This window comes from Salmo salar, chromosome 09 (genome assembly GCF_965601325.2).
Source record: "Salmo salar chromosome 09, fSalSal1, whole genome shotgun sequence".
NCBI classification, from domain to species: Eukaryota; Metazoa; Chordata; class Actinopteri; order Salmoniformes; family Salmonidae; genus Salmo; species Salmo salar.
This window is the reverse complement of record NC_138299.1, coordinates 162,113,564-162,128,563: the sequence shown is the minus strand read 5'-3', so window position 1 is coordinate 162,128,563 and position 15,000 is coordinate 162,113,564. Positions and strand designations below refer to the sequence as shown.

Genomic DNA, 15,000 nt, shown 5'->3' with positions numbered 1-15,000 from the left:
CCGATCTCTATAAACTATCCCTCAGCTGCTCTCAGTCCACCTCACCTATCTCTATAAACTATCCCTCAGGCTGCTCTCAGTCCACCTCACCGATCTCTATAAACCATCCCTCAGCTGCTCTCAGTCCATCTCACCTATCTCTATAAACTATCCCTCAGCTGCTCTCAGTCCACCTCACCTATCTCTATAAACCATCCCTCAGGCTGCTCTCAGTCCACCTCACCGATCTCTATAAACTATCCCTCAGCTGCTCTCAGTCCACCTCACCGATCTCTATAAACTATCCCTCAGCTGCTCTCAGTCCACCTCACCTATCTCTATAAACCATCCCTCAGCTGCTCTCAGTCCACCTCACCTATCTCTATAAACCATCCCTCAGCTGCTCTCAGTCCACCTCACCTATCTCTATAAACTATCCCTCAGGCTGCTCTCAGTCCACCTCACCTATCTCTATAAACTATCCCTCAGGCTGCTCTCAGTCCACCTCACCTATCTCTATAAACCATCCCTCAGGCTGCTCTCAGTCCACCTCACCTATCTCTATAAACCATCCCTCAGGCTGCTCTCAGTCCACCTCACCTATCTCTATAAACTATCCCTCAGGCTGTTCTCAGTCCACCTCACCTATCTCTATAAACCATCCCTCAGCTGCTCTCAGTCCACCTCACCTATCTCTATAAACTATCCCTCAGCTGCTCTCAGTCCACCTCACCTATCTCTATAAACCATCCCTCAGCTGCTCTCAGTCCACCTCACCTATCTCTATAAACCATCCCTCAGCTGCTCTCAGTCCACCTCACCTATCTCTATAAACCATCCCTCAGCTGCTCTCATTATATCAAGGAACATTGTGTGTGGTGTGTGTGTGTGTGTGTGTGTCTGTGGTGTGTGGTGTGTGTGTGTGTGTGTGTGCGCGTGCTGTGTGGTGTGTGGTGTGTGGTGTGTGTGTGTGTGTGTGTGTGTGTGTCTGTGGTGTGTGGTGTGTGTGTGTGTGTGTGTGCGCGTGCTGTGTGGTGTGTGGTGTGTGGTGTGTGTGTGTGTGTGTGTGTGTGTGTGTCTGTGGTGTGTGGTGTGTGTGTGTGTGTGTGGTGTGCGCGTGCTGTGTGGTGTGTGGTGTGTGGTGTGTGTGTGTGTGTGTGTGTGTGTGTGCGTGGCGCGTGGTGTGTGTGTGTGTGTGTGTGTGTGTGTGTGTGTGTGTGTGGGGGGGGGCGCGTGGTGTGTGTGTGTGTGTGTGTGTGTGTGTGTGTGTGTGTGTGTGTGTGTGTGTGTGTGTGTGGGGGGGGACGGGAAGTCCAGATGACTCAGGTTCACAAATTCATATTACTGCCTGTTACTCTCCCCCCACCTCAGCAGTCACACACACACACACACACACACACACCTCACACACACACCACACACACACACCACCCACACACACCACACACACACACCACCCACACACACCACACACACACACACACACACACACACACACACACACACACACACACACACACACACACACACACACACACACACAATAATAATAATAGACAGGCAAACAAATGCAAATAGTCACAGCACAAAGACATGCAAACCAATAACAAGATCTAGCCTTGCTGCTACAGACAGATACCTAGATCACTGTTCTGGAAACAGTTTACTGCTGCTACAGACAGATACCTAGATCACTGTTCTGGAAACAGTTTACTGCTGCTACAGACAGATACCTAGATCACTGTTCTGGAAACAGTTTACTGCTGCTACAGACAGATACCTAGATCACTGTTCTGGAAACAGTTTACTGCTGCTACAGACAGATACCTAGATCACTGTTCTGGAAACAGTTTACTGCTGCTACAGACAGATACCTAGATCACTGTTCTGGAAACAGTTTACTGCTGCTACAGACAGATACCTAGATCACTGTTCTGGAAACAGTTTACTGCTGCTACAGACAGATACCTAGATCACTGTTCTGGAAACAGTTTACTGCTGCTACAGACAGATACCTAGATCACTGTTCTGGAAACAGTTTACTGCTGCTACAGACAGATACCTAGATCACTGTTCTGGAAACAGTTTACTGCTGCTACAGACAGATACCTAGATCACTGTTCTGGAAACAGTTTACTGCTGCTACAGACAGGAGTCAGACCAGCCCCCTACAGAGACCACTGTTCTGGAAACAGACTTCCTGTGTCTCTCTCTGGTCAGATCTGTTAGACTTCCTGTGTCTCTCTCTGGTCAGATCAGTTAGACTTCCTGTGTCTCTCTCTGGTCAGATCAGTTAGACTTCCTGTGTCTCTCTCTGGTCACATCTGTTAGACTTCCTGTGTCTCTCTCTGGTCAGATCAGTTAGACTTCCTGTGTCTCTCTCTGGTCACATCTGTTAGACTTCCTGTGTCTCTCTCTGGTCAGATCAGTTAGACTTCCTGTGTCTCTCTCTGGTCAGATCAGTTAGACTTCCTGTGTCTCTCTCTGGTCAGATCAGTTAGACTTCCTGTGTCTCTCTCTGGTCACATCTGTTAGACTTCCTGTGTCTCTCTCTGGTCACATCTGTTAGACTTCCTGTGTCTCTCTCTGGTCACATCTGTTAGACTTCCTGTGTCTCTCTCTGGTCACATCTGCACCACAAATACCAGATTAGCTACCTACACCACCCACAGCAGGAAACGTGTGCATGTATGTCTGTGTGTATGTGTGTGTGTATGTCTGTGTGTGTGTGTGTGTGTGTGTGTGTATGTCTGTGTGTGTGTGTGTGTGCATGTCTATCGTGTGGGATGTGTGTGTGTATGTCTGTGTATTGTGTGTGTGTGTGTGTGTGTGTGTGTGTGTGTGTGTGTGTGTGTGTGTGTGTGTGTGTGTGTGTGTGTGTGTGTGTGTGTGTGTGTGTGTGTGTGTGTGTGTGGTAATACCCTACCTTTGGCATCAGGCTCCTGCACAGGGGTGATAGTGTCTCTCTGTTCCCCAGAGTCCATGGACACACTTCTCTCTCTCTTCGTCTTCATCATCCCCCCAACGCCACTCACCGATTGGCTGACAGCCTTCAGGCCAGGGTTGCCCGCCCCCAGGCCCTTATTGGCCCCCTCCTGCTGCTGGGTCACATTGGAGAGCTGGGATTGGCTGTCGCTGCTCACTTGCTTGCCATGATTGGTCAGCTTATTGTCGGGGTGCATTTGAACGGCTGGCAAGTGAGGTGTGCGTCTGTCTGTTTCAGGAAGTCACACTGCTGCTTGCCTACACAGCTGTTGAGACGGAGAAGAAAACAGCCTCAGAACTAACAGCCTCGGCAACTAACAGCCTCAGAACTAACAGCCTCGGCAACTAACAGCATCAGAACTAACAGCCTCGGGAACTAACAGCCTCGGCAACTAACAGCATCAGCAACTAACAGCCTCGGGAACTAACAGCCTCGGCAACTAACAGCCTCAGGAACTAACAGCCTCGGCAACTAACAGCCTCGGGAACTAACAGCCTCGGCAACTAACAGCCTCGGCAACTAACAGCGGGATCAGGGAACTAACAGCCTCGGCAACTAACAGCCTCGGGAACTAACAGCCTCGGCAACTAACAGCCTCAGAACTAACAGCCTCGGCAACTAACAGCTCGAACTAACAGCCTCGGGAACTAACAGCCTCGGAACTAACAGCCTCGGCAACTAACAGCTCGAACTAACAGCCTCGGGAACTAACAGCCTCGGGAACTAACAGCCTCGGCAACTAACAGCTCGAACTAACAGCCTCGGGAACTAACAGCCTCGGAACTAACAGCCTCGGAACTAACAGCCTCGGGAACTAACAGCCTCGGAACTAACAGCCTCGGCAACTAACAGTCTCGGCAACTAACAGCATCAGAACTAACAGCCTCGGGAACTAACAGCCTCGGGCAACGTAGACAGCCTCGGGGGAACTAACAGCCGTCGGGGACTAACAGCCTCGGGAACTAACAGCCTCGGGAACTAACAGCCTCGGCGGGGAACTAACAGCCTCGGGAACTAACAGCCTCGGGAACTAACAGCCTCGGGAACTAACAGCCTCGGGCAACGTGGGAACAGCCTCGGGCGGAACTAACAGCCTCGGCAACTAACAGCCTCGGCAACTAACAGCCTCGGCAACTAACAGCATCAGAACTAACAGCCTCGGCAACTAACAGCCTCGGCAACTAACAGTCTCGGCAACTAACAGCCTCGGGAACTAACAGACTCGGCAACTAACAGCCTCGGAACTAACAGCCTCGGCAACTAACAGCCTCGGCAACTAACAGCATCAGAACTAACAGCACCGGAAACTAACAGCCTCGGAACTTGATAACAACAAACAGAAAACAACCCATATTTGGATGGTTTGGTCGGCAGGGATGTCCTTGTCTCATCGCTCACTAGCGACTCCTGTGTCGGGCCGGGCGCAGCGCACGCTGACCAGGTCGCCAGGTGTACGGCGTTTCCTCCGACACATTGGTGCGGCTGGCTTCCAGGTTGGATGGGCATTGTGTCAAGAAGCAGTGCGGCTTGGTTGGGTCGTGTTTCGGAGGACGCACGGCTCTCGACCTTCGCCTCTCCCGAGTCCGTACGGGAGTTTCAGCGATGAGACAAGACTGTAACTACCAATTGGAAATTTCACGAAATTGGGGAGAAAAAAAGGGGGTTAAAAAAAAATATATATAAAAAAATATTAGGACGAGCAACGTTGGAGTGGCATTGACTAAATACAGTCGAACAGAATTCAGTAGATACATATGAGATGAGCAAAGCAGTATGTAAACATTAAAATTACAGGTTTCCATTTTTAAAGTGACCAGTGATTCCATGTCTATGTATATAGGGCAGCAGCCTCTAAGGTGCAGGGTTGAGTAACTGGGTGGTAGCCGGCTAGTGATGGCTGTTTAACAGTCTGGTGGCCTTGAGATAGAATCTGTTTTTCAGTCTCTCGGTCCCAGCTTTAATGCACCTGTACTGACCTCGCCTTCTGGATGATAGCGGGGTGAACAGGCAGCGGCTCGGGTGGTTGTTGTCCTTGATGATCTTTTTGGCCTTCCTGTGACATCGGGTGGTGTAGGTGTCCTGGAGGGCAGGTAGTTTGCCCCCGGTGATGCGTTGTGCAGACCTCACTACCCTCTGGAGAGCCTTACGGTTGTGGGCGGAGCAGTTGCCGTACCAGGCGGTGATACAGCCCGACAGGATGCTCTCAATTGTGCATCTGTAAAAGTTTGTGAGGGTCTTAGGGGCCAATCCACATTTCTTCAGCCTCCTGAGGTTGAAGAGGTGCTGCTGCACCTTCTTCACCACGCTGTCTGTGTGGGTGGAACATTCAGATCGTCGGTGATGTGTACGCCCAGGAACTTAAAACTTTCCACCTTCTCCACTACTGTCCCGTCGATGTGGATCGGGGGCTGCTCCCTCTGCTGTTTCCTGAAGTCCACGATCATCTCCTTTGTTTTGTTGACGTTGAGTGAGAGGTTGTTTTCCTGACACCACACTCCGAGGGCCCTCACCTCCTCCCTGTAGGCCGTCTCGTCGTTGTTGGTAATCAAGCCTACCACTGTAGTGTCGTCTGCAAACTTGATGATTGAGTTGGAGGCGTGCATGGCCACGCAGTCATGGGGGAACAGGGAGTACAGGAGGGGGCTGAGCACACACCCCAGTGGGGCCCCTGTGTTTAGGATCAGCGAAGTGGAGGTGTTGTTTCCTACCTTCACCACCTGGGGGCGGTGAACTTGTAGATCAATGACTGGCAACGGTTCAGTTCGACGCTGAACGATGCAGTTCTCACAAGATGAGAGGTATTTTTGGAAGGTAGAAATTAAGTAATTTCAGCAAAGCATTTTAGTGAACCGGCGATTTGTAACATTATTAATAGTTTTTTTTTGGACCCGATGCGACATTTGGATCCGTTTGGGGTTCAGAGGACCAATGAACTCACATCGTAAAAATTTGAACCGGGGACTGATGCGTATCTGTGAATCGTTACATCTCTACCTCTTACCGCTCGCCTTGAACTTCAAATTGGTACGACCAACATGTACGGCTGGGTTCAGTTCACTCACCTCAGTCCATGTTTCAGCTGACACACTGGGGCATATTGCTGCTGCTCCTCCTTGACTCTTCACTGACCACAGAATAACCTGGAGGGGAGAGGGAGGTTAGAGGTCACGTTAGTGTTAGCATTAACGTTAGCGAAATCTGCATCTTCAAAAAATGCACACCATGATAAAAATCTTTATATATTTTTTAAACCATTTCACCTCCGTTTTATATTGAAAGGCAACTTTTTTTTTCCCTCAAATAGAAAAGATCTGGGGCGTACATATCTATTTTTTCCATCACACAAGTTTGAAAACATGTTAAGAAATGTGGACACAATTATTGAAAATTAAATATCTAATTTCCATAAGTTTTCACACACCCCTGTATCAATACTTTGTAGAATAACCTTTTGGCAGCGATTACAGCTGTGATTCTTTCAGGGTAATTCTCTAAGAGTTTTCCACATGTGGATTGTGCAACACTTGCCCATTATTCTTTAAAAAAATGCTTCAAGCCAAATTGGTTGTTGATCAGTAGGACTACTAAAAAAAACTAAAAAAAACATTGGTCGACCGAGAGTCTTCTGTTCTTTCGACCAGTCAATTGGTCAACATTTTTTAAATGTGTATTTATCCATATTATACCTATGTGTTTAAATGTGTATTTATCCATATTATACCTATGTGTTTAAACGTGTATTTATCCATATTATACCTATGTGTTTAAATGTGTATTTATCCATATTATACCTATGTGTTTAAACGTGTATTTATCCATATTATACCTATGTGTTTAAACGTGTATTTATCCATATTATACCTATGTGTTTAAACGTGTATTTATCCATATTATACCTATGTGTTTAAACGTGTATTTATCCATATTATACCTATGTGTTTAAACGTGTATTTATCCATATTATACCTATGTGTTTAAACGTGTATTTATCCATATTATACCTATGTGTTTAAATGTGTATTTATCCATATTATACCTATGTGTTTAAATGTGTATTCATCCATATTATACCTATGTGTTTAAACGTGTATTTATCCATATTATACCTATGTGTTTAAACGTGTATTTATCCATATTATACCTATGTGTTTAAACGTGTATTTATCCATATTATACCTATGTGTTTAAACGTGTATTTATCCATATTATACCTATGTGTTTAAACGTGTATTTATCCATATTATACCTATGTGTTTAAACGTGTATTTATCCATATTATACCTATGTGTTTAAACGTGTATTTATCCATATTATACCTATGTGTTTAAACGTGTATTTATCCATATTATACCTATGTGTTTAAACGTGTATTTATCCATATTATACCTATGTGTTTAAATGTGTATTTATCCATATTATACCTATGTGTTTAAATGTGTATTCATCCATATTATACCTATGTGTTTAAACGTGTATTTATCCATATTATACCTATGTGTTTAAACGTGTATTTATCCATATTATACCTATGTGTTTAAATGTGTATTCATCCATATTATACCTATGTGTTTAAATGTGTATTTATCCATATTATACCTATGTGTTTAAACGTGTATTTATCCATATTATACCTATGTGTTTAAACGTGTATTTATCCATATTATACCTATGTATTTAAATGTGTATTTATCCATATTATACCTATGTGTTTAAACGTGTATTTATCCATATTATACCTATGTGTTTAAAAGTGTTGTCTGATGCTTTAAGCGCACTGTTTGATTAAATAATTAAGACACTTGAGCGAGCCAGAGATCAACGAAGAAAAAACCTGTTTCTGACAAACCTCAACCTGCTGCTGTGGTCTCGTAGACTCTGCCGTTGCGCTCCTGAAGTTTTCTACACCAGGGGTCAGCAACCTTTTTAATGTGGAGTCCCATTTTACCTTACCATTTCTACCGATCTGCGTGCCAGCTATGATTTTTCGTAGTGTTGTGTTGTGTCTCTTTATGTAGTGTAGTCTCTCTTTATGTAGTGTAGTGGTGTCTCTCTTTATGTCGTGTTGTGGTGTCTCTCTTTATGTAGTGTTGTGGAGTCTCTCTTTATGTAGTGTTGTGTTGTGTCTCTTTATGTAGTGTTGTGTCTCTTTATGTAGTGTTGTGGTGTCTCTCTATATGTAGTGTTGTGGAGTCTCTCTTTATGTAGTGTTGTGTTGTGTCTCTTTATGTAGTGTTGTGTCTCTTTATGTAGTGTTGTGGTGTCTCTCTTTATGTAGTGTTGTGGAGTCTCTCTTTATGTAGTGTTGTGTCTCTTTATGTAGTGTTGTGTCTCTTTATGTCGTGTTGTGGTGTCTCTCTTTATGTAGTGTTGTGGTGTCTCTCTTTATGTAGTGTTGTGTCTCTTTATGTAGTGTTGTGGAGTCTCTCTTTGTGTAGTGTTGTGGAGTCTCTCTTTATGTAGTGTTGTGGTGTCTCTCTCTATGTAGTGTTGTGGTGTCTCTCTTTATGTAGTGTTGTGGTGTCTCTCTTTATGTAGTGTTGTGTTGTCTCTCTCTATGTAGTGTAGTGTTGTCTCTCTTTATGTAGTGTTGTCTCTCTTTATGTAGTGTTGTGGTGTCTCTTGTTGTGATGTGTGTTTTGTCCTATATATTTATTTTAATTTTAATCCCAGCCCCCGTCCCCACAGGAGGCATTTTGGTAGGTCGTCAAAGTAAATAAGAATTTGTTCTTAACTGACTTGCCTAGTTAAGTAAAGGTTGAATAAATAAATAAATAAAAAAAACAGAAATGACCGTAACCAAATAAACATTAGAAACGAGGGGGATTAACAGGTAAATGTACTACTTATTATGAACTCAGCAGAAACGTCCTCTTACTGTCAACTGTGTTTATTTTCAGCAAACTTAACATGTTTAAATATTTTGTATGAACATAACAAGATTCAGCAACTGAGACATAAACTGAACAAGTTCCACAGACATGTGACTAACAGAAATTGAATAATGTATCCCTGAACAAAGGGGGGGTCAAAATCAAAAGTAACAGTCAGTATCTGGTGTGGCCACCAGCTGCATTAAGTATTGCAGGGCATCTCCTCATGGCCTGCACCAGATTTGCCAGTTCTTGCTGTGAGATGTTACCCCACTTTTCTACCAAGGCAACTGCAAGTTCAAGGACATTTCTAGGTGGAATGGCCCAAGCCCTCACCCTCCGATCCAACAGGTCCCAGACGTGCTCAATGGGCTTGAGATCCGGGCTCTTCGCTGGCCATCGCAGAACACTGACATTCCTGTCTTACAGGAAATCACTCACAGAACAAGCAGTATGGCTGGTGGCATTGTCATGCCGGAGGGTCATGCCAGGATGAGCCTGCAGGATGGGTACCACATGAGGGAGGAGTGCATGAAGTGCTTTGACAGACTAGTCAAGGATCATATCACCTCCACCCTACCTGATACCCTAGACCCACTGCAATTTGCTTAGCGCCCCAATAGGTCCACAGACGACGCAATCGCCATCACACTACCCTAACCCATCTGGACAAGAGGAATACCCATGTAAGAATGCTGTTCATCGATTACAGCTCAGCATTTAACACCATAGTACCCTCCAAACTCGTCATTAAGCTCGAGACCCTGGGTCTTGACCCCGCCCTGTGCAACTGGTTCCTGGACTTTGATGGGCCACCCCCAGGTGGTGAGGGTAGGAAACAGAATCTCCACCCAGCTGATCCTCAACACTGGGGCCCCACTGGGGTGCGTTCTCAGCCCTCTCCTGTACTCCCTGTTCCCCCATGACTGCGTGGCCATGCACGCCTCCAACTCAATCATCAAGTTTGCAGACGACACTACAGTGGTAGGCTTGATTACCAACAACGACGAGACGGCCTACAGGGGGGAGGTGAGGGCCCTCGGAGTGTGGTGTAGGGAAAATAACCTCTCACTCAACGTCAACAAAACAAAGGAGATGATCGTGGACTTCAGGAAACAGCAGAGGGAGCAGCCCCCTATCCACATCAACGGGACAGTAGTGGAGAAGGTGGAGAGTTTTAAGTTCCTGGGCGTACACATCACCGACGATCTGAATGGTCCCACCCACACAGACAGCGTGGTGAAGAAGGTGCAGCAGCACCTCTTCAACCTCAGGAGGCTGAAGAAATTTGGATTGGCCCCTGAAGACCCTCACAAACTTTTACAGATGCACAATTGAGAGCATCCTGTCGGGCTGTATCACCGCCTGGTACGGCAACTGCTCCGCCCACAACCGTAAGGCTCTCCAGAGGGTAGTGAGGTCTGCACAGCGCATCACCGGGGGCAACAACGTCACCGGGGGCAACAACGTTTACAATGAAGATCTGTGAAGTTATTTGGATGTTTATGAATTATCTTTGAAAGACAGGGGTCCTGAAAAAGGGAAGTTTCTTTTTTTTGCTGAATGGGGAATTGATAGACACTAACAATCAAAGGACTAAAACAATTCACACAATGAAGTTATGAAAAAAAAGAATGGGCGGGAGAGAGACCCGCCTTGTGTATCTTAGCCATACTCCCTTTCTTATTGGACTGTCCACTGAGACAGGAGCCAATCAGACAGGTGTCTCGTGTGCCGTGAAAAAAATATATATATTTGCGACCGCTTAACTAAAAACATCTCGGTCGACCAAACGATCGACAAGTCGACTAAATGGGGTCAGACCTAATTGCTAGAAAACTATCTTCAGGTATTGCCATAGATTATCAGGTAGATTTAAGACAAAACTCTAACTCAGAACATTCACTTCCTTCTTGGTTAGCAACTCCAGTGTAGATTTGGCCTTGTGTTTTAGGTTATTGTCCTGCTGGAAGGTGAATTAATCTCCCAGTGTAGATTTGGCCTTGTGTTTTAGGTTATTGTCCTGCTGAAAGGTGAATTCATCTCCCAGTGTCTGGTGGAAAGCAGACTGAACCAGGTTTTCCTCTAGGATTTTGCCTGTGTTTAACTCCACTACATTTTCCCCCCCCTGAAAAACTCCCCAGTCCTTAACGATTACAAGCATACCCATAACATGATGCAGACACCACTATGCTTGAAAATATAGAGAGTGGTAATCAGTAATGTGTTGTGTTGGATTTGCCCCAAACCAAACACTTTGCAATCAGGACAAAAAGTTAATTGCTTTGCCACATTTCTTGCATTTTCGTTGCCTTATTGCAAACAGGATGCATGTTTTGGAATATTTGTATTCTGTACAGGCTTCCTTCTTTCCACTCTGTCATTTAGGTTAGTATTGTGGAGTAACTACAATGTTGTTGATCCATCCTCAGTTTTCTCCTATCACAGCCATTAAACTCTGTAACTGGTTTAAAATCCACCATTGGCCTCATGGTGAAATCCCTGAGCGGTTTCCTTCCTCTCTGGCAACTGAGTTAGGAAGGACGCCTGTATCTTTGTAGTGACTGGGTGTATTGATACGCCATCCAGTCTAGTTAATAACTTCACCATGCTCAAAGTGATATTTAAAGTCTGCTTTTTGATTTTATTTTTACCCATCTACCAATAGGTGCCCTTGTTTAAGGAATAGAAAAACCTCCCTGGTCTTTGTGGTTGAATCTGTTTTAAATTCCCTGCTCGACTTTACAGATAATTGTATGTGTGGGGTACAGAGATGAGGTAATCATTCAAAAATCATGTTAAACACTATTATTGAACACAGAGTGATTCCATGCAACTTATTATGTGACTTAAGTACATTTTTACTCCTGAACTTATTTAGGCTTGACATAACAAAGGGATTGAATACTCATTGACTCAAGATATTTCAGCTGTTCATGTATTATTCATTTGTACAAATTTCAAAAAACATAATCCAACTTTGACATTATGGGGTATTGTGTGTAGGCCAGTGACCAAAAACTCTGGTAAAAACCCTGGCAGTTATGTAGTTAGATTAGTAAAAACCCTGGCAGTTATGTAGTTAGATTGGTAAAACCCTGGCAGTTATGTAGTTAGATTAGTAAAAACCCTGGCAGTTATGTAGTTAGATTGGTAAAACCCTGGCAGTTATGTAGTTAGATTAGTAAAAACCCTGGCAGTTATGTAGTTAGATTGGTAAAAACCCTGGCAGTTATGTAGTTAGATTAGTAAAAACCCTGGAAGTTATGTAGTTAGATTTTACTAATCTAAATCAAGTTGACTGTAGGATTGTATAATTCAGAGACCCCCCCTGGTATGGTGACAACAGTAGTCTGATCAGGTCAAAGTTACAAGGAAGCCACCTGAGCCTCTCCTCACTACCACCTGACAGAGCCACCTTTGAACCTAGTCACCACGGTTACTGAAAGGTAAACAGGAAGACACAAACCTGACACAATAAAACCACAGCAACGCAACACTTAACGCTAGAAAATATATGTTACAGCCTTAATATATGTTATTAACAGAACACAGAGGGTGTTCTTTAATGGAATCCTCTCCAACATAATCCAGGTAGAGTCAGGAATTCCCCAGGGCAGCTGTCTAGGCACTTTGTTCAATCTTTACTAACGACATGCCACTGGTTCTGAGTAAAGCCAGAGTGTCTATGTATGCTGATGACTCAACACTATACACGTCAGCTACTACAGCGACTGAAATGACTGCAACACTCAACAAAGAGCTGCAGTTAGTTTCAGAATGAGTGGCAAGGAATAAGTTAGCCCTAAATATTCCTAAAACTAAAAGCATTGTATTTGGGACAAATCATTCACTAAACCTCAACTAAATCTTGTCATAAATAATGTGGAAATTGAGCAAGTTGAGGTGACTAAACTGGTTGGAGTGACCCTGGATTGTAAACTGTCCTGGTCAAAACATATTGATACAACAGTAGCTAAAATGGGGAGAAGTCTGTCTATAATAAAGCCCTGCTCTGCCTTCTTAACAACACTATCAACAAGGCAGGTCCTACAGGCCCTAGTTTCTACCTTCTTAACAGCACTATCAACAAGGCAGGTCCTACAGGCCCTAGTTTCTACCTTCTTAACAGCACTATCAACAAGGCAGGTCCTACAGGCCCTAGTTTCTACCTTCTTAACAGCACTATCAACAAGGCAGGTCCTACAGGCCCTAGTTTCTACCTTCTTAACAACACTATCAACAAGGCAGGTCCTACAGGCCCTAGTTTCTACCTTCTTAACAGCACTATCAACAAGGCAGGTCCTACAGGCCCTAGTTTCTACCTTCTTAACAGCACTATCAACAAGGCAGGTCCTACAGGCCCTAGTTTCTACCTTCTTAACAGCACTATCAACAAGGCAGGTCCTACAGGCCCTAGTTTCTACCTTCTTAACAACACTATCAACAAGGCAGGTCCTACAGGCCCTAGTTTAGTCACACCTGGACTACTGTTCTGTCGTCTGGTCAGGTGCCACAAATAGGGACTTTCAATTGGCTCAGAACAGGGCAGCACGGCTGGCCCTTGGATGTACACAGAGAGTTAATATTAATAATATGCATGTCAATCTCTCCTGGCTGAAAGTGGAGGAGAGATTGACTTCATCACTACTTGTATTTGTGAGAGGTATTGACATGTTGAATGCACCGAGCTGTCTGTCTAAACTACCAGCACACAGCTCAGACACCCATGCATACCTCACAAGACATGCCACCAGAGGTCTGTCTAAACTACTGGCACCCAGCTCAGACACCCATACATACCCCACAAGACATGCCACCAGAGGTCTGTTTAAACTACTGGCACCCAGCTCAGACACCCATGCATACCCCACAAGACATGCCACCAGAGGTCTGTTTAAACTACTGGCACCCAGCTCAGACACCCATACATACCCCACAAGACATGCCACCAGAGGTCTGTTTAAACTACTGGCACACAGCTCAGACACCCATGCATACCCCACAAGACATGCCACCAGAGGTCTGTTTAAACTACTGGCACCCAGCTCAGACACGCATTCATACCCCACAAGACATGCCACCAGAGGTCTGTTTAAACTACTGGCACCCAGCTCAGACACCCATACATACCCCACAAGACATGCCACCAGAGGTCTGTCTAAACTACTGGCACCCAGCTCAGACACCCATGCATACCCCACAAGACATGCCACCAGAGGTCTGTTTAAACTACTGGCACACAGCTCAGACACCCATACATACCCCACAAGACATGCCACCAGAGGTCTGTTTAAACTACTGGCACACAGCTCAGACACCCATACATACCCCACAAGACATGCCACCAGAGGTCTGTCTAAACTACTGGCACCCAGCTCAGACACCCATCCATACCCCACAAGACATGCCACCAGAGGTCTGTTTAAACTACTGGCACCCAGCTCAGACACCCATACATACCCCACAAGACATGCCACCAGAGGTCTGTTTAAACTACTGGCACACAGCTCAGACACCCATACATACCCCACAAGACATGCCACCAGAGGTCTGTCTAAACTACTGGCACCCAGCTCAGACACCCATCCATACCCCACAAGACATGCCACCAGAGGTCTGTTTAAACTACTGGCACACAGCTCAGACACCCATGCATACCCCACAAGACATGCCACCAGAGGTCTGTCTAAACTACTGGCACCCAGCTCAGACACCCATTCATACCCCACAAGACATGCCACCAGAGGTCTGTTTAAACTACTGGCACCCAGCTCAGACACCCATACATACCCCACAAGACATGCCACCAGAGGTCTGTCTAAACTACTGGCACCCAGCTCAGACACCCATTCATACCCCACAAGACATGCCACCAGAGGTCTGTTTAAACTACTGGCACACAGCTCAGACACCCATCCATACCCCACAAGACATGCCACCAGAGGTCTCTTCACAGTCCCTAAGTACGACATAGAGCCGTGACAACATGGAACTCAATTTCACATCAGGTAACTGATGCAGCAACATAAAAATACACCACATGGAACAGTGGTGAAGCAACGGCAACAGCAGCTAATGGGGATCATTAATAAATACAAATACATGTTACAGCCTTAATACATGTTATTAATATATATGTTACAGCCTTAATACATGTTATTA

General features: G+C 45.1%; 1 protein-coding gene across 2 annotated transcripts in view; it reads right to left on the bottom strand.

The window, feature by feature from the left end:
* bcl9l (bcl9 like) overlaps positions 1-15,000 on the bottom strand; it is a 79,159-nt gene that overhangs the window by 35,465 nt on the left and 28,694 nt on the right. For both annotated transcript variants that reach the window (XM_082956533.1, XM_045724936.2), the window contains exons 2-3: positions 6,028-6,105; positions 2,906-3,230 (exon numbers count right to left, since the gene is read on the bottom strand). In XM_082956533.1, coding sequence (XP_082812659.1) covers positions 2,906-3,161 — 256 coding nt within the window. In that variant the 5' untranslated portion in view covers positions 3,162-3,230; positions 6,028-6,105. The remainder of the gene's footprint in view (positions 1-2,905; positions 3,231-6,027; positions 6,106-15,000) is intronic.